At 53.5% G+C, this 25,867-nt stretch overlaps 1 protein-coding gene across 1 annotated transcript in view; it reads left to right on the top strand.

The window, feature by feature from the left end:
* The window catches only part of rev1 (REV1 DNA directed polymerase), a 34,921-nt gene that overhangs the window by 2,349 nt on the left and 6,705 nt on the right, over positions 1–25,867 (top strand). The window contains exons 2-13 of the mRNA XM_064310987.1: positions 8,666–8,732; positions 11,357–11,489; positions 12,163–12,331; positions 13,854–14,036; positions 14,384–15,093; positions 17,272–17,379; positions 17,678–17,779; positions 18,292–18,429; positions 21,004–21,118; positions 24,001–24,155; positions 24,968–25,087; positions 25,568–25,788. Coding sequence (XP_064167057.1) covers positions 8,676–8,732; positions 11,357–11,489; positions 12,163–12,331; positions 13,854–14,036; positions 14,384–15,093; positions 17,272–17,379; positions 17,678–17,779; positions 18,292–18,429; positions 21,004–21,118; positions 24,001–24,155; positions 24,968–25,087; positions 25,568–25,788 — 2,211 coding nt within the window. The 5' untranslated portion in view covers positions 8,666–8,675. The remainder of the gene's footprint in view (positions 1–8,665; positions 8,733–11,356; positions 11,490–12,162; positions 12,332–13,853; positions 14,037–14,383; positions 15,094–17,271; positions 17,380–17,677; positions 17,780–18,291; positions 18,430–21,003; positions 21,119–24,000; positions 24,156–24,967; positions 25,088–25,567; positions 25,789–25,867) is intronic.

Below are 25,867 nucleotides of genomic sequence, written 5' to 3'. Positions count from 1 at the left end.
AAGTTGACCTCTTGAGAGTTTTTGAAATGTCGTCCATGGTATGAAAAGAGATTATATATTGCTTATGTCCATTGGTTTTATTTTATTTTCATGTGAATGTACTAGAAGTCCCCACCCCCCTTCAAAAAAAAAAAAAACCTCAATATTGTGTACCAGGGGCCTTCTTTCAAGTGTGTTCTGACTGATCCCTGTTCTGATCGTTGGTGATGGCTGATTCCTTGAATGAGGCCTCTTGTGTGGACATTGTTTTTCCCCTCTAGTTGTGTCTGATGTGCGGTGATGTTGAGTGGCGCACACGGATAGCGAGCCAGGCTCGCGTCCGGATCGTCCCTGTCGGACAGCTGCATGGACGTACAGCTGCAGGTGGCAGGGGCACGAGCCGTCTCTTAATTTATGCGCGCAAGGTGCGCTCGGGCTATTCGGCCCCCAGTGAAACACCGACACCTGTGGTCTCACAGCTGTGGGGGGGGGATTTGTGTTTCCCTGGGGAGTCGTTTAAATGTGACACGGCAGGACTGACATTTTGGCTCTGATACAGCTGCTGTTTGTGGGGTGTGCGGCCAAGCCCTTACTGTTTAAAACCGTGTATGACTCTTGAACAAATATTTTTCTTAAGTGAAATTTGCAGCGTCTGAGCTTGCTGTGTGTTGCTGTCATATTTATTGGATTCTTGGTTATTTTATACTTTTACATTTAAAGCATTCTGGAATTAAACCTGGTCATTTTTTACTTTGGCCATAAGAAAACAAATGGCCTAAAGCAGCATGACCTGCTGTGTAAAAATTCATCTGTAGCCTGTCGATTTTTATGTCTCATGATCAACACAATAATCGCTTCTTATGATAAAATTTAAAAACAAAAACAAACCCGTGCCTGTTGTCACCCACTTTCTATTCAGCTTTAGCTCATGATGAAAGAAAGAGTCGGGAGATTTAAAAAAATGATTTTTTTTTTTAAATCTATGAATTTGTTGCATTTCTTCTTCTTCCATAACCCTGGAACTTGGAGTAAAACACCCTGTGACCTTTACCCTTTGGCATGTGCATGTAGTGCTCTTGTATCTGTTTCCTGTTCCTAGATATCTCACTGGTGGACTGGGTGTTAGACCCAGTGTTTCAGTCTATCCCCTGTTGAACCCCTCTATGTTATTTTTCCCCTCTCTTTCTATATGCAGTAGTAAGCGGGGGGGATGGGGGGTCAGGGTCTGTGTTCATAATGTGTCTCTGAGTAGCAAGTATCAGTGCTGTTCTATGGGCCAGCTTTTCCTTTGGGCTTTCTGTGAGATTGAAAGTTTTAGAGATTCAATCAGCTGTGAGGAGACAAAGCCAGAGTTAGGGTGTGTGCGTGTGCGTGTGTGTGAGTGTGTGTGTGTGTTCTAAACACACGCTGGGCTAGTTTGGTTGGTGTGTGTGTGAGTATCTCTCTCACTCTCTCCCATTCTCCCTATATCTCTCTCTCTCTCCCTCCCATTCTCCCTATATCTCTCTCTCTCTCCCTCCCTCCCTCCCTCCCTCTCTTGCCTCACTCTCCCTCCCTCTATCTCTCACTCTCTCTCTCCTCTCTCTCTTTCCCTCCCTCTCTCTCTCCCTCTCTCCTCTCTGACTCTGTTTCCCGGGCGAGGCTGTGCAGGTGTGGGGGTGGGGGTGTGGGGTGTGGGGGTTGGGGGACGTTGTTAGTTCATTCCTTTCTGCAGCAGCGCAGGGGGAATGCCCTTCTGACTCATTAGCTGAGCGTTCCAGTCTCTCCGTTTTGGGAGATGAGAGAGAGAGAGAGAGAGAGAGAGGGGGGGGGTGTCAGCGAAATGTCACCGTGGCAACTCCTCCTTTGGGGGAGGGGGTGGGGGGCACAATCCCAGCAGGGTTGTCGTAGAGCCTGGAAAGCGGAGAGACCCAGCGACAGGACGGGGGGGGTGGTTGGGGGGCGACAGGACGGGGGGGGGGGGTTGGGGGGTGATGGGACGGTGGGGGGGGGGGGTGGAGGGGGACACGCGATCGCCCGTCTGTGATCGCATTGCATACGGCTCTCCCGGCTGGTGACTCAGCACCGCGGCTGAGGCCAGAGAAACGGGCCAGAGCAGAGCTCGCTGTTCAGAGAAGGATTCATGCTCACATCGCCAGTCTGTAGCGGAGTGTGTCTGTAGTGAGCAGGGGTGTGTCTGTAGTGAGCAGGCGTGTGTCTGTAGTGAGCGGAGTGTGTCTGTAGTGAGCAGGGGTGTGTCTGTAGTGAGCAGGCGTGTGTCTGTAGCGAGCGGGAGTGTGTCTGTAGTGAACGGGACTGTGTCTGTAGTACTAAAGAGTGTGTATGTAGTGAGCAGGAGTATGTCTGTAGTGAGTAGGCGTGTGTCTGTAGTGAGCAGGACTGTGTCTGTAGTGAGCAGGACTGTGTCTGTAGTGAGCAGGCGTGTGTCTGTAGTGAGCAGGCGTGTGTCTGTAGCGAGCAGGCGTGTGTCTGTAGCGAGCAGGGGTGTGTCTGTAGCGAGCAGGGGTGTGTCTGTAGTACTAAGGAGTGTGTATGTAATGAGCAGGTGTGTGTCTGTAATATGCAGGAGTGTGACTGTACCAAGCAGGAATGTGCAGTATACTGGGTAAGGAACTGGTCTTGTGACCTAAAAGTCACAGATTCCCCAGCAGGACACTGCCATTGTACCCTCTTGAGCAAGGGACCTAACCTGCATTGATTCTATATCTATCCAGATGTATAAATGGATGCAGTGTAAGTTGTGTAAGTTGCTCTGGATAAGAGCCTCTGCTAAATGCCTGTAATGTAATGTGTCTGTCATACGCAAGAGTGTGTCTGTAGCGAGCAGGAGTGTGTCAGTAGCGAACAGGAGTGTGTCTGTAGCGAGCAGGTGTGTGTCTGTAGCGAGCAGGTGTGTGTCTGTAGCGAGCGTGAGTGTGTGGTGAGCAGGTGTTTGGGCAGAGCCTGTGCCCCAGGTGTGCTCAGTCCTGTGCTTGGCCTCCTGCTGTGCAGCAGAGAGAGAGAGAGTGTGCCGCACCTCGAGGGCGAGTCGGGCTGGGTCTGCGTCTCAAACAACCCAGGCTGTTCTGTCATTCATTACCCACGCGCGCACTCTGCCCCCCCTGCCCCCCCCCCCCCTTTCCCTGCCATCTGTGCCACACCCCCCTCCCTCCCTCCCCCAACCACAGTCACGCCAAATGACCCAGGCGTCAGACTGCCAGCTCACGGACCCAAAACCACTTTCCCCCAGCCGGGAGTCTGCAGCCGGCTGCCTTGCTCTTTCCAGGGATATGAGGTCATGCGGAGGTCGTGCGGAGGTCACATGGTCGCTGGGAATGTCGCTGATTGTCATGTTTTGCTGTCATTGTCATTGTCATGTCAGGCCTGTGTACCACGCTGTCTGTGCCGAATACTGCCCTGAGGAAGCAGTGTACCCCAATGAGCGAGTCAAATCGAACCCAAATCAACTCAAAACGTATTTATATAGCGCATTTCACAAATACTTGTCACAATACGCTTCACAGACAACCCTGGCCTAAAACCCCACAGGAGCAAGCTTAAGGCAACGGTGGCAAGGAAAAACTCCCTGCTAGGGAGAAACCTTGGAAGGAGCCAGACCCAAGGGGGGGACCACTGGTCAGCTCAGGGTGGAGGTTGAAATGACCAACACAGTCTGTCAATGTTTACGAGAGTCACACTGAGTGAGTCACACTGAGCGAGCTGTGAGTCACACTGAGTGAGTCACACTGAGCGAGCTGTGAGTCACACTGAGAGAGTCACACTGAGCGAGCTGTGAGTCACACTGAGCAAGCTGTGAGTCACACTGAGTGAGTCACACTGAGCAAGCTGTGAGTCACACTGAGTGAGTCACACTGAGCGAGCTGTGAGTCACACTGAGTGAGTCACACTGAGAGAGTCACACTGAGAGAGTCACACTGAGCAAGCTGTGAGTCACACTGAGTGAGTCACACTGAGCAAGCTGTGAGTCACACTGAGTGAGTCACACTGAGCAAGCTGTGAGTCACACTGAGTGAGTCACACTGAGCGAGCTGTGAGTCACACTGAGTGAGTCACACTGAGCGAGCTGTGAGTCACACTGAGTGAGTCACACTGAGAGAGTCACACTGAGCAAGCTGTGAGTCACACTGAGCGAGTCACACTGAGCAAGCTGTGAGTCACACTGAGAGAGTCACACTGAGCAAGCTGTGAGTCACACTGAGTGAGTCACACTGAGCGAGCTGTGAGTCACACTGAGAGAGTCACACTGAGCAAGCTGTGAGTCACACTGAGAGAGTCACACTGAGCGAGCTGTGAGTCACACTGAGAGAGTCACACTGAGCAAGCTGTGAGTCACACTGAGCGAGCTGTGAGTCACACTGAGAGAGTCACACTGAGCGAGCTGTGAGTCACACTGAGAGTCACACTGAGCAAGCTGTGAGTCACACTGAGAGAGTCACACTGAGCGAGCTGTGAGTCACACTGAGAGTCACACTGAGCAAGCTGTGAGTCACACTGAGTGAGTCACACTGAGCGAGCTGTGAGTCACACTGAGTGAGTCACACTGAGCGAGCTGTGAGTCACACTGAGAGAGTCACACTGAGAGAGTCACACTGAGCAAGCTGTGAGTCACACTGAGTGAGTCACACTGAGCGAGCTGTGAGTCACACTGAGAGAGTCACACTGAGCGAGCTGTGAGTCACACTGAGCAAGCTGTGAGTCACACTGAGTGAGTCACACTGAGCGAGCTGTGAGTCACACTGAGTGAGTCACACTGAGCAAGCTGTGAGTCACACTGAGTGAGTCACACTGAGCGAGCTGTGAGTCACACTGAGTGAGTCACACTGAGCGAGCTGTGAGTCACACTGAGAGAGTCACACTGAGCAAGCTGTGAGTCACACTGAGCGAGCCTTGAGTCACACTGAGTGAGTCACACTGAGTGAGTCACACTGAGCAAGCTGTGAGTCACACTGAGAGAGTCACACTGAGCGAGCTGTGAGTCACACTGAGTGAGTCACACTGAGCGAGCTGTGAGTCACACTGAGAGAGTCACACTGAGCAAGCTGTGAGTCACACTGAGTGAGTCACACTGAGCAAGCTGTGAGTCACACTGAGTGAGTCACACTGAGCAAGCTGTGAGTCACACTGAGTGAGTCACACTGAGTGAGTCACACTGAGCAAGCTGTGAGTCACACTGAGTGAGTCACACTGAGCGAGCTGTGAGTCACACTGAGTGAGTCACACTGAGTGAGTCACACTGAGCAAGCTGTGAGTCACACTGAGTGAGTCACACTGAGTGAGTCACACTGAGCAAGCTGTGAGTCACACTGAGTGAGTCACACTGAGCGAGCTGTGAGTCACACTGAGAGAGTCACACTGAGCGAGCTGTGAGTCACACTGAGCGAGCTGTGAGTCACACTGAGTGAGTCACACTGAGCGAGCTGTGAGTCACACTGAGTGAGTCACACTGAGCGAGCTGTGAGTCACACTGAGTGAGTCACACTGAGCAAGCTGTGAGTCACACTGAGCGAGCTGTGAGTCACACTGAGTGAGTCACACTGAGCAAGCTGTGAGTCACACTGAGTGAGTCACACTGAGTGAGTCACACTGAGCAAGCTGTGAGTCACACTGAGTGAGTCACACTGAGTGAGTCACACTGAGCAAGCTGTGAGTCACACTGAGTGAGTCACACTGAGTGAGTCACACTGAGCAAGCTGTGAGTCACACTGAGTGAGTCACACTGAGCGAGCTGTGAGTCACACAGAGAGAGTCACACTGAGCGAGCTGTGAGTCACACTGAGTGAGTCACACTGAGCAAGCTGTGAGTCACACTGAGAGAGTCACACTGAGCAAGCTGTGAGTCACACTGAGCGAGCTGTGAGTCACACTGAGTGAGTCACACTGAGCGAGCTGTGAGTCACACTGAGTGAGTCACACTGAGCGAGCTGTGAGTCACACTGAGTGAGTCACACTGAGCAAGCTGTGAGTCACACTGAGCGAGCTGTGAGTCACACTGAGTGAGCCGTGAGTCACACTGAGCGAGTCGTGAGTTGTAGGGAGGAACTGAGGAGCTGCACTGTCTGTGATGCACAGTGGGTGTGCCAGCTGGTGGGGGGGGGGCAGGGGTGGTGTGGGTGGCAGGGGGGCAGGGCATACTGAGGTCTTTGTGTCAGTTTCACTGCTGCACCGCAATACAGACTGGGCTCTGTTACAGTCAGCCCCCCCCTCCAGGCAAGAAAGGTAAATGCTGCCCTCTGATTGGCTGTTCTGGGCTGACCAGTGAACAGCGTGAATAGGTCCTCCCTCCACTCAGAACAGCCGTAGTTATGCCCAGGGCTGAATGGGGTGGGGGTCGCTGGATGGTAAATGTACCCCCCCCCCCCCCCGACAGACTCCAGTCGAACCAGAGATCAGAAAAATTTAATTTTGCTCAGTGATGGAGAACCCCTTTGTCCTGCTAAGCAGGGACGGAACAGTTCCACTGCTGTGGCATAAAAAAAACTGGCCATTATGAAACCATAAACATTTCCCTCAACACCTTGCCACGGGTATGCTGTTATTTTTGGCGACCAAAAATGAGGAGTTTGGAATGATCTGCCTCCTGCTCTGCCTTCAGCAGCAAACACTCAGCAAGTGTCATTACTGCTTTGGCCAGCCCATCGTCCTGTCTTAATGTGTGTTACTGGAACACTTGTTGCAAACTATGGTAGGTTCTTCCAGAGCACTTTGAGAATGGGGGGGTGGGGCAGCCCTTTGTGGAGTGATATTAAGTTTCACGCTTAAATAGTGTTCTCATTTTTGGACTTTCAAACTCTTGAATCGTGGTCTTGTATTGGGTATTGGAGAGTTAATCCGATTTAAAGTTCTCCGATGCTGATGCCATGACGTTTGAACAGGTCAGCGAAGTGTGATTTCCTTCCCTGGCTTAAGATGGGCAAAGTCCCTTCTGCACCGTGTAGCAATGTGGCGTGTATGTGTGTGTGTGTGTGTGAGTGTGACAGTGTGTGGGTGTGAGTGTGAGTGTGCATGCATGCTGTGTTTGGACGCTCTGTGTATGTGTGTGTGTGTGTGTGTGTGTCAGTGTGTGCATGTGTGTGTGGACGCTCTGTGTATGTGTATGTGTGTGTGTGTGTGTCAGTGTGTGTGTGTGTGTGAGACAGTGTGTGGGTGTGAGTGTGTGTGTGTGTGTGTCAGTGTGTGTGTGTGTGTCAGTGTGTGCATGTGTGTGTGGACGCTCTGTGTATGTGTATGTGTGTGTGTGTGTGTGTGTGTGTGTGTGTGAGACAGTGTGTGGGTGTGAGTGTGAGTGTGAGTGTGGACGCTCTGTGTGTGTGTGTGTGAGTGTGTGTGTGGACGCTCTGTGTGTGTGTCAGTGTGTGTGTGTGTGTGTGTGTGTGTGTGTGAGACAGTGTGTGTATGTGTGTGTGTGTGTGTGTGTGTGTGTGCATACCTGCATGTGTTTCCAACCCTGCTCCACAGAGGCTGAGCCAAATCAGAACCTGGTAAATGGGGGGGGCTTGTGAAGGGGCGGGGCTTGCTGACGGACAGCCTCAGTCACAGCAGCGGCGGCGGCGGCGCTGTGCTATTATTAGCCCGCGCGCTGTTGTTGTTTACTACCCTGCTTCCCTCTGGGGGAGAGGGGGAGGAGGGGGGGAGGGGAGGAGGAGGGGAGGAGTGGGAGTGGGGGAGGGGCGTGACTGTCGACACCAGCGGGGGGTGATAAACGCTCCAGACACCAGCGACACTCACTTCCAACAAAGAGCTGACCCCCCCCCCCCAAAACCGTGCACCGTACCCCCCAAACCAAACCAGACAGTGTGTGACACCCATCTCTGACCCACTAACCCTTTAAACGGACCTGTCACTCTCTTTGCGTGTGGATGTTTGCGTGTGGATGTTTGCGTGCTCTTTGCGTGTCTGTAACGTGTGGAGTGTAACGTGTAGGATGGCGCTTGGTCGCTGCTGCTGTCGTTGCGCTCGTGGGTAGTTGGCGGGAGGCGATGTGATCTTCCCTCTCTAATCGGTTAGCCTCTTAGTGGGGGGATCATCGTGGTTATCGGGGTGTGTTAGTAATAGGGGTTGTGTGTGTGTGTGTGTGTGTGTGTGTGTGTGTTTCTATACGTTCCATCTTCCAATGTTAAATGGTTTCAGAGACCAAAAGTGTGAATAATCAAACACTACCTTGATTAATCAAAAACTATTTTCCCCCCAGACACTGAAACTCCAGTTCTTTGTAAGTTATGACACTTTTCACCCGAGTCTTCACTGTCAGAACAGGGACGTTCATTTGACTGAATTATGTGCTGTGCAAGACTCCCCTTCATTAATATGAGCGATGACGAGCAGTACTGCACAGCAAACACTTGAATGCTGGTCCAATTAATGAAATAGCGTTCTGTTCAGCTATCCTACCGATTTTACACCAGATTTAATGTGAGGAACGGAGGTTTTACATGCACCTTTTAAATACGCTTTGTAAGCAGTACAGTGCTAAACTCACCACTAAGCAGCAAGCTTAGTGGTGAGTTTTAAGAAGAGATCTTGTTTGTGACAGAAGTGCCATCATAATCATGTTTCTCTTTTTATCTACCCACCACTCTCTCCCCCCTCTCTCCCTTCCTCTCTCCTCTTTCTTTTTCTTTCTCTCTGCCTCCCTTCCTCTCTCCTCTCCTTCTCTTCTTCTCTCTCTGCCTCCCTCTCTCTCTCCCAGGTATTTGAGGATGAGTCGAGATGGATGGCGGAAGAGAGCTGCTGAAGGTGACGGTTGGGGAGGGAGGGTGAGTACAGCCCCGCCCTTATAACCTGCACTACTTCCTGTCCCCTGCAGGGATAGCCCCGCCCTTATAACCCGCATTACTTCCTGTCCCCTGGAGGGATAGCCTCGCCCTTATAACCCGCATCACTTCCTGTCCTCTGCAGGGATAGCCCCGCCCTTATAACCCGCATTACTTCCTGTCCCCTGCAGGGATAGCCCCGCCCTTATAACCCGCATCACTTCCTGTCCTCTGCAGGGATAGCCCCGCCCTTCTGGGCACCCCTGTACACCACTCTCTGCTGTCCTTTTCTTTCTGTGTTCCCTCTCTCAACACTCAGTTTGTGACCCCTCCCCCTCTCTCTTTCACTCACTCACTCTCTCTCTCCCTCTCTCCCTGTCTCTGTTTACAGTGAGTGTCAGCAGTATGTTTTGTGTTAGCATAAGTGTGTTGTCTGGTGGCCCTGAGTGAAGACAAGGTTTTGATCAGTTGAATATGAACTCGCTGTGTATGTCATTGCCCTGATGTCACAGCCATCTGTTGTTCTCTACCGTGCTCTAACGCCACGCTGATCAATCAGTTCGCTGTTACAGAAACTGCCTGAAACGTTTGGGGGCCATTTTGGCTCTGTGGCACATCATAGTTACAGTTGGCGTGTAATTCCTCATTTTGAGACGAGCGAGGCTTCAGGGACCTCCTGATTGGTGGGTTCGCCGTGCTCCTCCTGTCCAATCGCTGCTCCAGTCCTGCCCAATTCAGATGCTGTTCTTTCCTGCCCAAGCTTGTTGATTGGTTCAAATCCAGTGAGCCACTGTAAGCACAACCAGCTGCCCTTTATCCTTCCGAACTCAGACTAATCCCAGACCAATCAACTTCCCTCCCACTCGTCTCCCTCTCTCCTCCCTTTCCCCACCCTCTCCTCACTCTCTCTCCTCCCTCTGTCTTTGTTTTTTTTGTGATTCGGTCTCAGATGGTGTGTGGTTCTTGTCCTGTTTGCGTAATGGTCAGCAGCATCAGTTACCGCAGGTCACGGGTGTCAGTGTGTCAGAGTTTGGGGTCCAGTTTTGATGCTGTGCTGTCGTGATTCAGACCGAATGTTTCTGCAGTCGGCATCGAAGAGAAACATTTTTCAGCCTGGCTCTCAGCAACAGCTGCAGGTCACAGATGTGGAAGCAGAAAAATCTTTTCTCTGTGCTTCACCCAGTGTTTCCTTCTGCGAGGCGGGTATTGATTACTTTAGCAGTAAAGTTCTCCTTTTCTAGGCTGGTTCTGTTTTCCAGCGTGCGCTCGTGCTGGAGAGAAACGCACCGTTACACACATGCAAATACACACACGCACACACACACACACACACACATGCAAATACACACACGCACACACACACACATGCAAATACACACACACACACCGTTACACACGCATGCAAATACACACGCACACACACACGCACATGCGAATACGCACGCACGCACACACACACACGCAAATACACACGCACACACACCGTTACACACACGCATGCAAATACACACGCACACGCACACACACACGCACATGCGAATACGCACGCACGCACTCACGCACCGTTACACACATGCACGCACGCACGCACACATAAGAAAATACACACACGCACGCACGCAAGCACACGCATGCAAATACACACGCACACACACACACATGCAAATACACACGCACACACACGCATGCACGTGCGCACACACACACACACATAGATGAACACCCACAAACACACAGACATCCTGTTGGCGTCGCTGGGCAGTGTTAAAATACGTGTTGGTGTTATAGTGTAGTGTCAGTGTTAATCCTAAATCACACATTCAGTTATCTGGTTCTGGAAGTCACCTGTAGGTTGACTGGCTCTGACAGCTGGAGGGGATCAGGTGCTGCCACTGTCGAGGGGAAAGGCCTGTTTGAATTGTCCCAGAAAGGGTGGAGATTTAGATATGGGGGGTAAGTGGTTTGTGTGCTGCAAGGAACGCCCCCTCCTCTGGGATAGGGGTGCAGATGTGCCTGTTAAACACACAGGAAAGATTAGTTTAACAGGGATTTTGGCCCGGGACCTTCCTTGTTCTCATTTAAACCCAGTTGTGTTCTAGAGTGGATGTTTGGCATGGCTATTTATTTACATTAAAATTTTTGCATTTAGCAGACGGGTTGTATTTCGTACAGTCCTTTTGAACAGCTGGACGATTTCCTGACGCAGTACAGGTTAAGCACCTTTTCTCAAGGTGTGATTTCAAGAAACATTAAGAGAGAGTGTGTGTGTATGATTGTGTGACGATCATGTGTGCATGCATGCGAGTGTGCGGGGTGTGTGTGCGTGTGTATATGTGTGCGTGTACGCACGTGTGCGTGTGTGTGCGTGCATGAATGCATGTGTGTGCGTGTGTGTATTTTCTTCTGCAGTCAGAATATCCCTTGCAGTCACGGGGTTCTCTTGGTTACCATGGCACCAGGCAGTTGCTGGCAGGAGCCTCTCTCTGGCTCCACGTGTCAGTGTTCCACACATCTAATCACGTCCGAAGTCTTTGTCTCGTTTTTTTCCCCCCGGAGAGTCAGAGGAATTGAGCTTTCCCGTTGGGAGTCAGTGGCCCACATCCTCTGTGGTTCTGCGTTTCATGCAGGGGGGGTACATGGCTGCCAAGGTCTTCAAGCTGGACGAGCAGTTCAGGCAGGACGCGCCGCGGGAGAAGCAGAAGGAGGGGGCCAGCTCCGAGATCTTCCGCGGCGTGGCCATCTACGTCAACGGCTACACAGGTGAGCGAGGGTCCGACCCGCGGGGCCACGCCCGCGCCTCCTCGCTCCCGGGCCCCGCTGAACCGTGCAGTGCATTGTGGGAGCTGGAGGCAGGCAAATCGCAGTGCCCACGCCCGGGATGTGGGCGTGTGCGCATTTCGCTCCTTGTGATTGGCTGGTGCAGTAAAAGACTCAGGTCGTCCCCTTTTTTTTTTTTTTTTTTTGAAAGGAGGGTTTAAAATCAGAGCGGGGATCAGAGAGAGCTCCCAAATTAGACTGTTAGACCGTCGCTAGAATAATAATACTCATCTTCTTTTTCATACCGGAGTTTTCTTGGAAGTGCAGTGCGTGTCTGTCATAAAGCGTTTTGAGTTTCATTGAGAGAGAAAGAGAGAGAGTGCTTTTTTTTGTGGTGGGCTTGTGTTTTCAGATGGTTTTCATTATTTTAGAAGCAGTGTTTTTTTTTATAGGGAGAGCAGACAGTCCTCCCTCCTTTGATCTTTCATTTCCCTTTATTCAGACGAGAGAAAGCAGAAAGGGTAAAGGATAGAGGAGTCACAGCTCAGAAAGTGCTGCGGCAGGGTTTGAACCCGCAGCCACGCGGGGGGGGATTCCGTGTAGGGCGTGAGACTTGGGGGGGGGTTGTGTGATTGGATGTCCTGCGAGTGCTCTGGAGCATGCTGTGTCTGCGCAGACCCGACTGCGGACGAGCTGCGCAGACTGATGATGCTGCACGGAGGCCAGTTTCACGTCTACTACTCGCGCTCGAAGACCACCCACATCATCGCCACCAACCTGCCCAACAGCAAGATACAGGAGCTGAGGACCGAGAAGGTGGTGCGGCCAGAGTGGATCACTGACAGGTGTGTGAGTCTGAGTGTGTGAGAGTCTGAGCGTGTGTGTGTTGCAGTATAAAGATGTGTGTGACTCTGGTCTGTACTGCAGTATTAAAGGTGTGTGTGACTCTGGTCTGTACTGCAGTATTAAAGGTGTGTGTGACTCTGGTCTGTACTGCAGTATTAAAGGTATGTGTGATTCTGGTCTGTACTGCAGTATTAAAGGTGTGTGTGACTCTGGTCTGTACTGCAGTATTAAAGGTGTGTGTGACTCTGGTCTGTACTGCAGTATTAAAGGTGTGTGTGACTCTGGTCTGTACTGCAGTATTAAAGGTGTGTGTGACTCTGGTCTGTACTGCAGTATTAAAGGTGTGTGTGACTCTGGTCTGTACTGCAGTATTAAAGGTGTGTGTGACTCTGGTCAGTACTGCATTATTAAAGGTATGTGTGACTCTAGTCTGTACTGCAGTATTAAAGGTATGTGTGACTCTGGTCTGTACTGCAGTATTAAAGGTGTGTGTGACTCTGGTCTGTACTACAGTATTAAAGGTATGTGTGACTCTGGTCTGTACTGCAGTATTAAAGGTGTGTGTGACTCTGGTCTGTACTGCAGTATTAAAGGTGTGTGTGACTCTGGTCTGTACTGCAGTATTAAAGGTGTGTGTGACTCTGGTCTGTACTGCAGTATTAAAGGTGTGTGTGACTCTGGTCTGTACTGCAGTATTAAAGGTGTGTGTGACTCTGGTCAGTACTGCATTATTAAAGGTGTGTGTGACTCTGGTCAGTGCTGCAGTATTAAAGGTGTGTGTGACTCTGGTCTGTACTGCAGTATTAAAGGTGTGTGTGACTCTGGTCTGTACTGCAGTATTAAAGGTGTGTGTGACTCTGGTCTGTACTGCAGTATTAAAGGTATGTGTGACTCTGGTCTGTACTGCAGTATTAAAGGTGTGTGTGACTCTGGTCTGTACTGCAGTATTAAAGGTGTGTGTGACTCTGGTCTGTACTGCAGTATTAAAGGTGTGTGTGACTCTGGTCTGTACTGCAGTATTAAAGGTGTGTGTGACTCTGGTCTGTACTGCAGTATTAAAGGTGTGTGTGACTCTGGTCTGTACTGCAGTATTAAAGGTGTGTGTGACTCTGGTCAGTACTGCATTATTAAAGGTATGTGTGACTCTAGTCTGTACTGCAGTATTAAAGGTATGTGTGACTCTGGTCTGTACTGCAGTATTAAAGGTGTGTGTGACTCTGGTCTGTACTACAGTATTAAAGGTATGTGTGACTCTGGTCTGTACTGCAGTATTAAAGGTGTGTGTGACTCTGGTCTGTACTGCAGTATTAAAGGTGTGTGTGACTCTGGTCTGTACTGCAGTATTAAAGGTGTGTGTGACTCTGGTCAGTACTGCATTTATTAAAGGTGTGTGTGACTCTGGTCTGTGCTGCAGTATTAAAGGTGTGTGTGACTCTGGTCAGTACTGCATTATTAAAGGTGTGTGTGACTCTGGTCAGTGCTGCAGTATAAAGGTGTGTGTGACTCTGGTCTGTGTTGCAGTATTAAGGCGGGGCGGCTCCTGTCCTGCCTTCAGTACCAGCTCTACAGGCCCAGAGCACTCTGCTTCCCCGGCACGTGGGCCCCCCCGGGGCAGGAGTCTGCAGGACCCAGCCACACCCCCAACCACGCCTGCCACGCCCGCCGAGAGCTGGACCACGCCCACCAGGATGGGAGCTTCCGGCTGTGAGTGCGGGGGCTTTGGGTTGCAGTGTTCAGTGGGCTTGGATAGGCCAGACACATTGGGTTAGGGTTGGGTTTTGGTGTTTTTGGGTTAGGATTAGGGTTTTGGTGTTGGTTGGGTTAGGGTTGGGTTTTGGTGTTGGTTGGGTTAGGGTTTGGGTTTGGGTGTTGGTTGGGTTATGGTTTTGGTGTTGGTTGGGTTAGGGTTTGGGTTTTGGGGTCGGTTGAGTTATGGTTTTGGTGTTGGTTGGGTTAGGGTTGGGTTATGGTTTTGGTGTTGGTTGGGTTAGGGTTTGGTTAGGGTGTTGGTTATGATGGCTGGAGAGTTATTGTGAGGCTCTGTCCCACAGAAACGGGTCCATGAGGAACTGTGTGGACCGAACGGGGGGCCCTAAAATGAACGGGGTACACGAGGGGGCCAGCGTTTACCCTGAGGGGCCCCTCACCAACGGCCACGCCCACCCCGCCAACGGTGCCTTAAAGCCCCTGGATTTGGCCCTTCATCCGGGACGGGACGCCCTGGGGAAGCCACTGCCCCCGTCCTCGGACTGCCCCCAGACCCCTCCCGCCCAGGACGGGAGACCCCTGATGCAGCCACGCCCCCTCCAGAGCCCGCCTGCCCCAAACCCCGCCCCCCACCACAAACCCTGCTCCAGTTCGTCCGCCAGCCCGGCACCTGCCCTTCTGCCCTCAGCCAATCAGAAGGCGGCCGCCATCGCCAAGCCCTGCCCGCAGACCCCTCCTCCCCAGTCGCCCGGCTCCGAGAAGCCCCTCCCCCTCTGCGGCAGAGTTCGGCTGAACGGGAGCCACTACGTCTCTCCCGCCACGCCCACGGCAGGCCCCGCCCCTCCGGACTCCCCGGGGAAGCATGTGGCCCCTCCCACCCCGGCGAGCGCCATATCGGAGTACTACTCCCACTCCCGCCTCCACCACATCTCCACCTGGCGGAACGAGTTCTCCGAGTTCGTGAACTCGCTGCAGCAGCGGCGGCGGGCCAAAGGGGGCGCCGTCTTTCCCGGGAAGGAGCGGCTGAGGAGGCAGCGGCCCGCTCACGATGCAGGTATCACCCACAGTCCTCGGGTCCCGAAATTTAAAAAGAGTACCTGCGCGCCGTTGCCAGGCTACCGAGTGATTCATTTCCTTTCACTGCGGCCTCTCGTGAGCGCAGCATCGGCGTACGGGAAATCTCTTATTTTGGACTGGATTACCCAGAATCCTTGAGGTGCAAGCAGTTGTTATAAACACAGGAGCCTCAGGTGATGTCAGACTGTGATCTGCTCCATGGGTTTAACACTGAGTGTGAGTCTGAGTGTGGGTGTAAGTGTGTGTGTGGGTGTAAGTGTGTGTGTATGTGCGCGCACGCGTCTGTTCAGTCTGTATTGTGCCCTACGTTAGCGCCACCCACAGCTCCTGCGTTAGCACCTCTGTGTTAGCGCCACCCCCAAGCCCAGCGTTAGCACCACCCCCAGCCTCAGTGTTAGCGCCACCCCCAGCGTTAGCACCACCCCCACCCCCAGCGTTAGCACCACCCCCAGCCTCAGTGTTAGCGCCACCCCCAGCCCCAGCGTTAGCACCACCCCCAGCTCAGTGTTAGCGCCACCCCCAGCCCAGCGTTAGCACCACCCCAGCCCTGCATTAGCACCACCCCCAGCCCCAGTGTTAGCACCACCCCAGCCCAGCGTTAGCGCCACCCCAGCCCCAGCGTTAGCACCACCCCCAGCCCCAGTGTTAGCGCCACCCCAGCGCCACCCCCAGCCCCAGCGTTAGCACCACCCCCAGCCTCAGTGTTAGCGCCACCCCCAGCCCAGCGTTAGCGCCACCCCAGCCCCAGCGTTAGCACCACCCCCAGCCCCTGCGTTAGCTCACCCCCAGCCTCAGTGTTAGCGCCACCCCCAGCCTCTGTGTTAGCGCCACCCCCAGCCCCAGTGTTAGCACCACCCCAGCCCTGCGTTAGCTCCACCCCAGCCTCTGTGTTAGCACCACCCCCAGCCTCTGCGTTAGCGCCACCCCCAGCCCCAGCGTTAGCGCCACCCCCAGCCCCTGTGTTAGCCTCTGTGTTAGCACCACCCCCAGCCCCAGCGTTAGCCCCAGCGCTAGCGCTGCTTCGGCCACTGGTCACCGTCTGACGGCTCAGACGGAAATAACCCTGTTCTGCGTGTCTGTGGCGGGGCGTGCGTTTCGTTCATCCTGATGGCCGAGGACAGGCCGCTGATGCGGTTTCCTGTCGTTTTAGTGCTCTGAGGCTGTCAGCGCAGCGCGTCCGCCTGCAGACGGGAGAAATCTCATTAATAAATCCTCCCATGATTCTCTCCGACTCCTAAATGTCAGTGGTAATTTGCCTTGTTGCATACTGATATCCAGGAGCTTTATGGAAGTATTAATAGTCAGGCTTTCTGGGGAACATCGCTGGGTGTTAATTAAAGACTATAATGTGTTACACTTAACCCAAATCCACAGAAAGAGAGAGAGAGAGAAAGAGAAAGATCATGACAGAGAGAGAGCAGAAGACGGAGAGAGAGAGAGATAGAGAATAAAAGAGAGATAGAGAAAGCAGAAGCGAGAGGGGGCATAAGGGATTGAGAGAGCAAGGGGGTCAAGAGAGAGGGCATGTAAAGGCGAAAGGGGGATATAAAAGGGGAATGAGAGGGTGAGGAGAATGTTAAATGGGAATGAGAGGGTGAGGTTATGAGAGGGTGAGGGGGGTATTAAAGGAGAATGAGAGGGTGAGGTTATGAGAGCGTGAGGGGGGTGTTAAAGGGGAATGAGAGGGTGAGGTTATGAGAGCGTGAGGGGGGTGTTAAAGGGGAATGAGAGGGTGAGGTTATGAGAGTGTGAGGGGGTGTTAAAGGGGAATGAGAGGGTGAGGGGGATGATAAAGGGGAATGAGAGGGTGAGGTTATGAGAGCGTGAGGGGGTGTTAAAGGGGAATGAGAGGGTGAGGTTATGAGAGCGTGAAGGGGGTGTTAAAGGGGAATGAGAGGGTGAGGTTATGAGAGGGTGAGGGAGATGGTAAAGGGAAATGAGAGGATAAGGCTATGTGAGGGTGAGGGGGATGGTAAAGGGAAATGAGAGGATAAGGCTATGTGAGGGTGAGGGGGATGGTAAAGGGAAATGAGAGGATAAGGCTATGTGAGGGTGAGGGGGATGGTAAAGGGTTATGAGAGGGTGAGGCGAATGTTAAAGGAGAATGAGAGGGTGAGGTGTAATGGCTGTGTGTGTGTGTGTGTGTGTGCTCCAGGTTTGTCGGGTCCAGCCGGGCCTCAGAACCGGCAGGCCTGCATCCTGCATGTGGACATGGACTGCTTCTTCGCCTCCGTGGGGATCCGCCACCGACCCGATCTGAAGGGTGAGGCACAGACACACATTACATATACATACATGCACGCATACATACACACACTGCACGCACACACACTCACACACACACACACACACTCACACTCACACGCAAACACACACTCACATGCAAACACACACACACACACACTCACACACACACGCAAACGCACACACACACGAACACACTCTCACACACACACACACACACACACACACACATATACACACACACATATTACATGTACATACATGCACGCGTGCATACACACAAACGCGCACGCTAATGTTCTGTGTCCTGCTCTCAGGGAAGCCCGTTGCCGTGACGAGTAACCGAGGCCCCGGAACAGTGGCCCTGCGTCCTGGGGCCAATCCCCAGATGGAGGTCCTGTACTACCAGAGGAGACGGGGTGAGGACAGCACCGGGACCCCAAAACACCCTCACCCCCTCCCCCCGCCCATCCACACACCCCAAATACCCCCCCCGCCCATCCACGCACCCCAAAACACCCTCACCCCCCCCATCCACACACCCCAAACACCCTCACACCCCCCTCCATCCACACACCCCAAATACCCTCACCCCTTCTCCCCGCCCATCCACGCACCCCAAAACACCCTTCTCCCCGCCCATCCACACACCCCAAATACCCTCACCCTCCCCCCATCCACACACCCCAAATACCCTCACACCCCCCCATCCACACACCCCAAACACCCTCACCCCCCATCCACACACCCCAAATACCCTCACACCCCCCCCCCCATCCACACACCCCAAATACCCTCATACCCCCGACATCCACACCCCAAACGCCAAAACATCCACACACCCCAAATTCCCAAACATCCACACACACGACCCAAGACAGGACTGAGCATGATCGCTGTCTGTCTGTCTGTCTGCCTGTCTGTCCTACAGAGGGGAAGGCCGATCCGGACTCGTTCTCCTCCCCTGAGAGCCCGGACGCCCCCGGCAACGGAGTGGACCCCGCCCTCGCGGCGCTGTCCATGGCGGAGATCGCTTCCTGCAGCTACGAGGCCAGGTACCGCCCGTACCGCCATGTCTGCTGAAACCGCCATGTCCGCCCATACCGCCATGCCTGCTCAAACCGCCATGCCTGCTCAAACCGCCCATACCGCCATGCCTGCTCAAACCGCCATTCCTGCCCATACCGCCATGTCTGCCCATACCGCCATGTCTGCCCATACCGCCATGCCTGCTCAAACCGCTGTGCCTGCCCATACCGCCGTGTCTGCCCATACCGCCGTGTCTGCTCAAACCGCCATGCCTGCTCAAACCGCCATGTCTGCTCAAACCGCCATGTCTGCTCAAACCGCCATGTCTGCCCATACCGCCATGTCTGCCCATACCGCCATGTCTGCTCAAACCGCCATGTCTGCCCATACCGCCGTGTCTGCTCAAACCGCCATGCCTGCTCAAACCGCCATGTCTGCTCAAACCGCCATGTCTGCTCAAACCGCCATGTCTGCCCATACCGCCGTGTCTGCTCAAACCGCCATGTCTGCCCATACCGCCCATACCGCCATGTCTGCTCAAACCGCCATGTCTGCTCAAACCGCCATGTCTGCCCATACCGCCATGTCTGCCCATACCGCCCATACCGCCATGCCTGCTCAAACCGCCATGCCTGCCCATACCGCCGTGTCCGCTCAAACCGCCATGTCTGCTCAAACCGCCATGCCTGCTCAAACCGCCATGTCTGCTCAAACCGCCATGTCTGCTCAAACCGCCATGCCTGCCCATACCGCCATGTTGCTCAAACGCCCTGCTCAAACCGCCATGCCTGCCATACCGCCGTCGCTCAACCGCCATGTCTGCTCAAACCGCCATGCTGCTCAAACCGCCATGTCTGCTCAAACCGCCATGTCTGCCTCAAACCGCCATGTCTGCTCAAACGCCATGTCTGCCATACCCATGCCTGCTCAAACCGCTGCCTGCCCATACCGCCGTGTCTGCCCATACCGCCATGTCTGCTCATACCGCCATGCCTGCTCAAACCGCCATGTCTGCCCATACCGCCATGTCTGCCCATACCGCCATGTCTGCCCATACCGCCATGTCTGCCCATACCGCCATGTCTGCCCATACCGCCATGTCTGCCCATACCGCCATGTCTGCTCAAACCGCCATGCCTGCTCAAACCGCCATGCCTGCTCAAACCGCCATGCCTGCTCAAACCGCCATGTCTGCCCATACCGCCATGTCCGCTCAAACCGCCATGTCTGCCCATACCGCCATGTCTGCTCAAACCGCCATGTCTGCTCAAACCGCCATGCCTGCCCATACCGCCATGTCTGCCCATAGCATACCGCCATGCCTGCTCAAACCGCCATGCCTGCCCATACCGCCGTGTCTGCTCAAACCGCCATGTCTGCTCAAACCGCCATGCCTGCTCAAACCGCCATGTCTGCTCAAACCGCCATGTCTGCTCAAACCGCCATGTCTGCTCAAACCGCCATGTCTGCTCAAACCGCCATGTCTGCTCAAACCGCCATGCCTGCTCAAACCGCCATGCTGCCCATACCGCCGTGTCGCTCAAACCGCCATGTCTGCTCAAACCGCCATGTCTGCTCAAACCGCCATGTCTGCTCAAACCGCCATGCTGCTCATAACCGCCATGTCTGCCTACAACCGCCATGTCTGCTCAAACCGCCATGCCTGCTCAAACCGCATGTCCTGCCATCCATACCGCCTGTCGCTCAAACCGCCATGTCTGCTCAAACCGCCATGCCTGCTCAAACCGCCATGTCTGCTAAAACCGCCATGTCTGCTCAAACCGCCATGCCTGCCCATACCGCCATGTCTGCCCATACCGCCATGTCTGCCCATACCGCCATGTCTGCTCAAACCGCCATGCCTGCTCAAACCGCCATGCCTGCTCAAACCGCCATGTCTGCTCATACCGCCCATACCGCCATGCCTGCCCATACCGCCATGTCTGCTCAAACCGCCATGTCTGCTCAATACCGCCATGCTGCTCAAACCGCCATGCCATGCCTTCGCTCATACCGCCATGTCTGCTCAAACCGCCATGCCTGCTCAAACCGCCATGTCTGCTCAAACCGAGCTCATGCTCTTGCCCATACGCCATGTGCTCAATCGCCATTTGCTCAACCGCCATGTGCTCAACCGCCATGTCTGCTCAAACCGCCATGTCTGCCCATACCGCCATGCCTGCTCAAACCGCCCATACCGCCGTCCCTGCTCAAACCGCCATGTCTGCTCAAACCGCCATGTCTGCCCATACCACCACGCTTCCTGCCTTTCATCCTGCTGCTGTGTTGTGTGTTGTGTGTGCTGCTGGTTGCTCAGCATGTGTCGTGTGCCATACCAAAACGTTCTGCTTTTCTTTCCTGGTGCGTGATTTGTGTTTATGTGTGTGTTGTCTGTGATGTGGATGTCGTGCATGATTGTTGTTGCTGATATCATTATTGATTGTGTTTGATTATTGATTGATTGATGTATTGATTGATTGATTGATTGAGGTATTGATTTATTGATGTGTTAATTGATTGATGTATTGATTGATTGATTGATTGATTGATGTACTGTGGCTTGGCGCAGTATGCAGTGTGTCGCTGCTGCAGTTGCATGGGTGATCTCCTCTAGGCGGGCAGACGGGTGTTCGGGCAGTGCCAAGGCTCGTTCCCGCCCTGCAGGCCGTGCCCTACGACTTCCAGGCCTACAAGGAGGTGGCGCTGGTGCTGTACGAGACGCTGGCCAGGTACCGCTCTGTCCCTCTGCCTCTCTTCCTCTCCCTCTTCCTCTGCCCCTCTACCGCTCTCTCCCTCACTACCTCTCTCTCTCTCTCTCTCTCTCTGGCTCTATCCCTCACTACTCTCTCTCTCTCTCTCTCTCTCTCTGCCTGTATCCCTCTCTCTCTTCCTCTGCCTCGCCCTCTCTCTCCCTCTGCCTCTTCCTCTGCCCCTCTACCGCTCTCTCCCTCTCCCTCTGCCTCTCCCTCTTTCTTCTCTCTCCCTCTCTGCCTTTCTCTCCTTCTCTCTCTCTCTCTTTCTCTCTCTCTCACTCTACATCTCTCCCTCTCTGTCTCTTTCACTCCCTCTCTGCCTCCTCTCCCTCTTCCTCTCTACTGAACAGTGTCTAGATTAGGGAGTGTCAATAGTTTATGGTATAATTATTCAGGTGTAAACATCATCATTGTGACTGTTTGCATTCTGGAAAGTCATGGAAGATAATTGGGGGAAAAAACCCCATCCCAAATACCCCTTGATTGATCTGAAAATGACGTCTCCTTTTCTTTTAATATTGTGGGTGAAGCAAATCCATCTGCCTTTCTAAACCTTGCTCAGTCTGACAGAGTCTGTGTGCTGGCATTTTTAACACGTTGGCCAGCTCCCTGGCCCGTGCCCGCTCACCCGCTGTCAGGGGGTATTGATGGTGGGAATTTCGCTGCCAAGGACGTCTGCAAGAATGTGTTCTCACCCGCAGTGAAATCATCTCAAAGTGATGCCTCTCGAGAAGTACTCACGGGACTCGAGCTTCAGAGTAAGACCTGGTTTCCCTGCGAGTCCTAAGAGAAAAACGATTCCTGGAAAAGTCTCACGTTTATTCTGAGAAGGGCTCGTGTGAAACGACAGGATAGCTGTCAGTGGAGAAGTCCTGATTGCATTTCTGTGCAGCACAGAGGATGGGGATGGAGACAGCATGGTTCTGTTTGGACTCGATGGGGCCTGGATGGGTTCTGTTTGGACTCAGTGGGGCCTGTATCGGTTGTGTTTGGACTCAATGGGGCCTGTATCGGTTGTGTTTGGACTCAGTGGGGCCTGTATCAGTTGTGTTTGGACTCGATGGGGCCTGTATGGGTTCTGTTTGGACTCGATGGGGCCTGTATCGGTTGTGTTTGGACTCGATGGGGCCTGTATCGGTTGTGTTTGGACTCAATGGGGCCTGTATGGGTTCTGTTTGGACTCGATGGGGCCTGTATCGGTTGTGTTTGGACTCAATGGGGCCTGTATGGGTTCTGTTTGGACTCAATGGGGCCTGTATGGGTTCTGTTTGGACTCGATGGGGCCTGTATGGGTTCTGTTTGGACTCGATGGGGCCTGTATCGGTTGTGTTTGGACTCAATGGGGCCTGTATCGGTTGTGTTTGGACTCAGTGGGGCCTGTATCAGTTGTGTTTGGACTCGATGGGGCCTGTATGGGTTCTGTTTGGACTCGATGGGGCCTGTATCGGTTGTGTTTGGACTCGATGGGGCCTGTATCGGTTGTGTTTGGACTCAATGGGGCCTGTATGGGTTCTGTTTAGACTCGATGGGGCCTGTATGGGTTCTGTTTGGACTCAGTGGGGCCTATGTAGGTTCTGTTTGGACTCGATGGGGCCTGTATTGGTTCTGTTTGGACTCGATGGGGCCTGTATCAGTTCTGTTTGGACTCGATGGGGCCTGTATTGGTTGTGTTTGGACTCGATGGGGCCTGTATGGGTTCTGTTTGGACTCAGTGGGGCCTATGTAGGTTCTGTTTGGACTCGATGGGGCCTGTATGGGTTCTGTTTGGACTCGATGGGGCCTGTATTGGTTGTGTTTGGACTCGATGGGGCCTGTATCGGTTGTGTTTGGACTCGATGGGGCCTGTATGGGTTGTGTTTGGACTCGATGGGGCCTGTATCGGTTGTGTTTGGACTCGATGGGGCCTGTATCGGTTGTGTTTGGACTCGATGGGGCCTGTATCGGTTGTGTTTGGACTCGATGGGGCCTGTATCGGTTCTGTTTGGACTCAATGGGGCCTGTATGGGTTCTGTTTGGACTCGATGGGGCCTGTATGGGTTCTATTTGGACTCGATGGGGCCTGTATGGGTTCTGTTTGGACTCGATGGGGCCTGTATGGGTTCTGTTTGGACTCGATGGGGCCTGTATCGGTTGTGTTTGGACTCGATGGGGCCTGTATCGGTTCTGTTTGGACTCAATGGGGCCTGTATGGGTTCTGTTTGGACTCGATGGGGCCTGTGTGGGTTCTGTTTGGACTCAATGGGGCCTGTATGGGTTCTGTTTGGACTCGATGGGGCCTGTATCAGTTCTATTTGGACTCAATGGAGCCCATGTAGGTTCTGTTTGGACTCAGTGGAGGGTGTATGTTCTGTTTGGACTCGATGGGGCCTGTGTGGGTTCTGTTTGGACTCAGTGGGGCCTGTATCGGTTCTGTTTGGACTCAATGGGGCCCATATAAGAAGGAGTCCTTTTCTGAACTACAGTGAAAATAGATTTTTTTTTAAATGATCAATAACTGGCAGGAGTTTAAGTGTTATTTTACATACACGTTTGTCCCAGGTCTGGTCTGGAGAATGTTTTCTTGGTTCTGTCTGAATAAGTATTTAAACGGAGGGGGGGACAGAGGGAGATTTCCCGTCTCTCGCCCAGTGCACGCTGGGATAGGCTCCAGCACCCTCCGTGACCCTGCCCAAGATAAGTGGGTATAGATAATGAATGGACCCTGCCCAGGATAAGCGGGTATAGATAATGGATGGACCCTGCCCAGGATAAGCGGGTATAGATAATGGATGGACCCTGCCCAGGATAAGTGGGTATAGATAATGGGTGGGTGGATGTATGGATGTATGGATGTAACCCCCCCCCCTTCCATCCCTCAGCTACACGCATGAGATCGAGGCTCTCAGCTGTGACGAGGTCCTGGTGGATGCCAGCGGCCTGCTGGCGGAGCTGGGCGTGGCCCCGGACGAGCTCGCCAGCGCCATCCGCACGGACGTGAGGGAGAGGACCGGCTGCTCCGCCTCCGTTGGCATGGGTGAGTGCCCCGCCCACCTGGCTCTGCCACGCCCACCATACTGTGCCCCGCCCACCTGGCTCTGCCCCGCCCACCGCACTGTGCCCCGCCCACCTGGCTCTGCCCCGCCCACCACACTGTGCCCTGCCCACCTGGCTCTGCCACACCCACCACACTGTGCCCCGCCCACCACACTCTGCCCCACCCACCTGCCTCTGTCCCGCCCACCACACTGTGCCCCGCCCACCTGGCTCTGCCCCGCCCACCACACTCTGCCCCGCCCACCTGGCTCTGCCCCGCCCCCACCAGGTTCTGCCCACCTGACTCCGCCCTAGACTGCCCTGCCCCACCCGGCCTTGGCTTTCTGCAGCACAGATCCTTTTCTCCAGAAAAGTACGAAGGCTTCTTCTTCTGTGAAAAACAGAAAGAGGTGTGGCTGGTGTGGAGTGGCTGCTTTCACGCAGATTTCTTGTGTAAATATTCAAAGTGGCACATCTGAGTTCGGGCATCACAAACCAGCGCACAGCCCACGCGGGTGGTTACTTCGGAAAAGTTGGCATCCAGTTGGACACTGTCACACGGCACATGACCTCTGCCTTCCAGTAAAAAAGGGGTTATTTAAGTTGCTGATAAGATGTCTTCATAAGACCAGCACCAAATAATTTTCCCTGGAGGGGGTCCTGTTTCCTCCATTGAGGAGGAAGTAAAAAAAGAGCAGTTAAGGTCTGAGACATCAGTCTTCTGAGATGAAGTGGTAAAATGCTGTAAATCTGTAGTTGCACTCTGTCCCAAAGTCTGACACTGAGCCACGACTGCCTTTCTCGTTCGTCAAGGTTCAAATATTCTGCTGGCCAGAATGGCGACTCGCAGAGCCAAACCTAACGGACAGTACTACCTGAAGCCAGAGGAAGTGGACGACTTCATTAGAGAGCAGCCCGTCACCAGCCTGCCAGGTGAGACCGGTGCCCTCTGCTGGCCGCAGACGAGAACTGACGCCCTGATAGAGAGGAGAGGGTCACAGCAGGTCATTGCCTATGCAGTGGTTCTAGCTGGGGGTTTGGAGACCCCTACTGTTGCTCGAAGGAATTGAAAGGAGAGTCTCTGGAAAGCGAGACAATACTGTGTCATGTGCTAATACCAATTTTAATTGACCAGTCTTTTATCAAGCCAGGCAGAAGATTTAAATAATGACTTATTCACTTTTGATATAATAGATATAAAATATACTAATTAATTAAAATAAACTTAGCAATTCAAGGTGGACTGGGGACACTAGTGATAAAGGGGCAGCGTATCAGTGTGGGTTAGGGCCTGGTGTTTGGGGGTAGTGTATTAATGTGTGTCTTACTGTGTGGGTTAATGTGGTTGTGTTCTGTTTAAATTCAGTAACGTGGTTGTGCTGAAAGCTGAGGTACTGTGTTGAACGGTTCCAGGCGTGGGACGGTCGATGGGGTGCAAGCTGACCTCCCTGGGGGTGCGGACGTGCGGGGAGCTGCAGCAGCTGTCCCTGTCGCGGCTGCAGAAGGAGTTCGGGCCTCGGACGGGCCAGACGCTGTTCCGGTTCTGCCGCGGTCTGGACGACCGGCCCGTCCGGAGCGAGAAGGAGAGGAAGTCCGTTTCCGCGGAGATGAACTACGGAATCCGCTTCACACAGGTCAGCGCCTCGCCCCGCGACGGGGCCCGCGTTTCACCCTGTACCCCAACCCTAACCCCAACCTGTACCCCAACCCTAA

Source organism: Anguilla rostrata, chromosome 15 (assembly GCF_018555375.3).
Source record: "Anguilla rostrata isolate EN2019 chromosome 15, ASM1855537v3, whole genome shotgun sequence".
In the NCBI taxonomy this organism is placed as follows: Eukaryota; Metazoa; Chordata; class Actinopteri; order Anguilliformes; family Anguillidae; genus Anguilla; species Anguilla rostrata.
The sequence above is the reverse complement of the archived record's forward strand: the minus strand, read 5'-3'. Positions and strand labels throughout refer to the sequence as shown.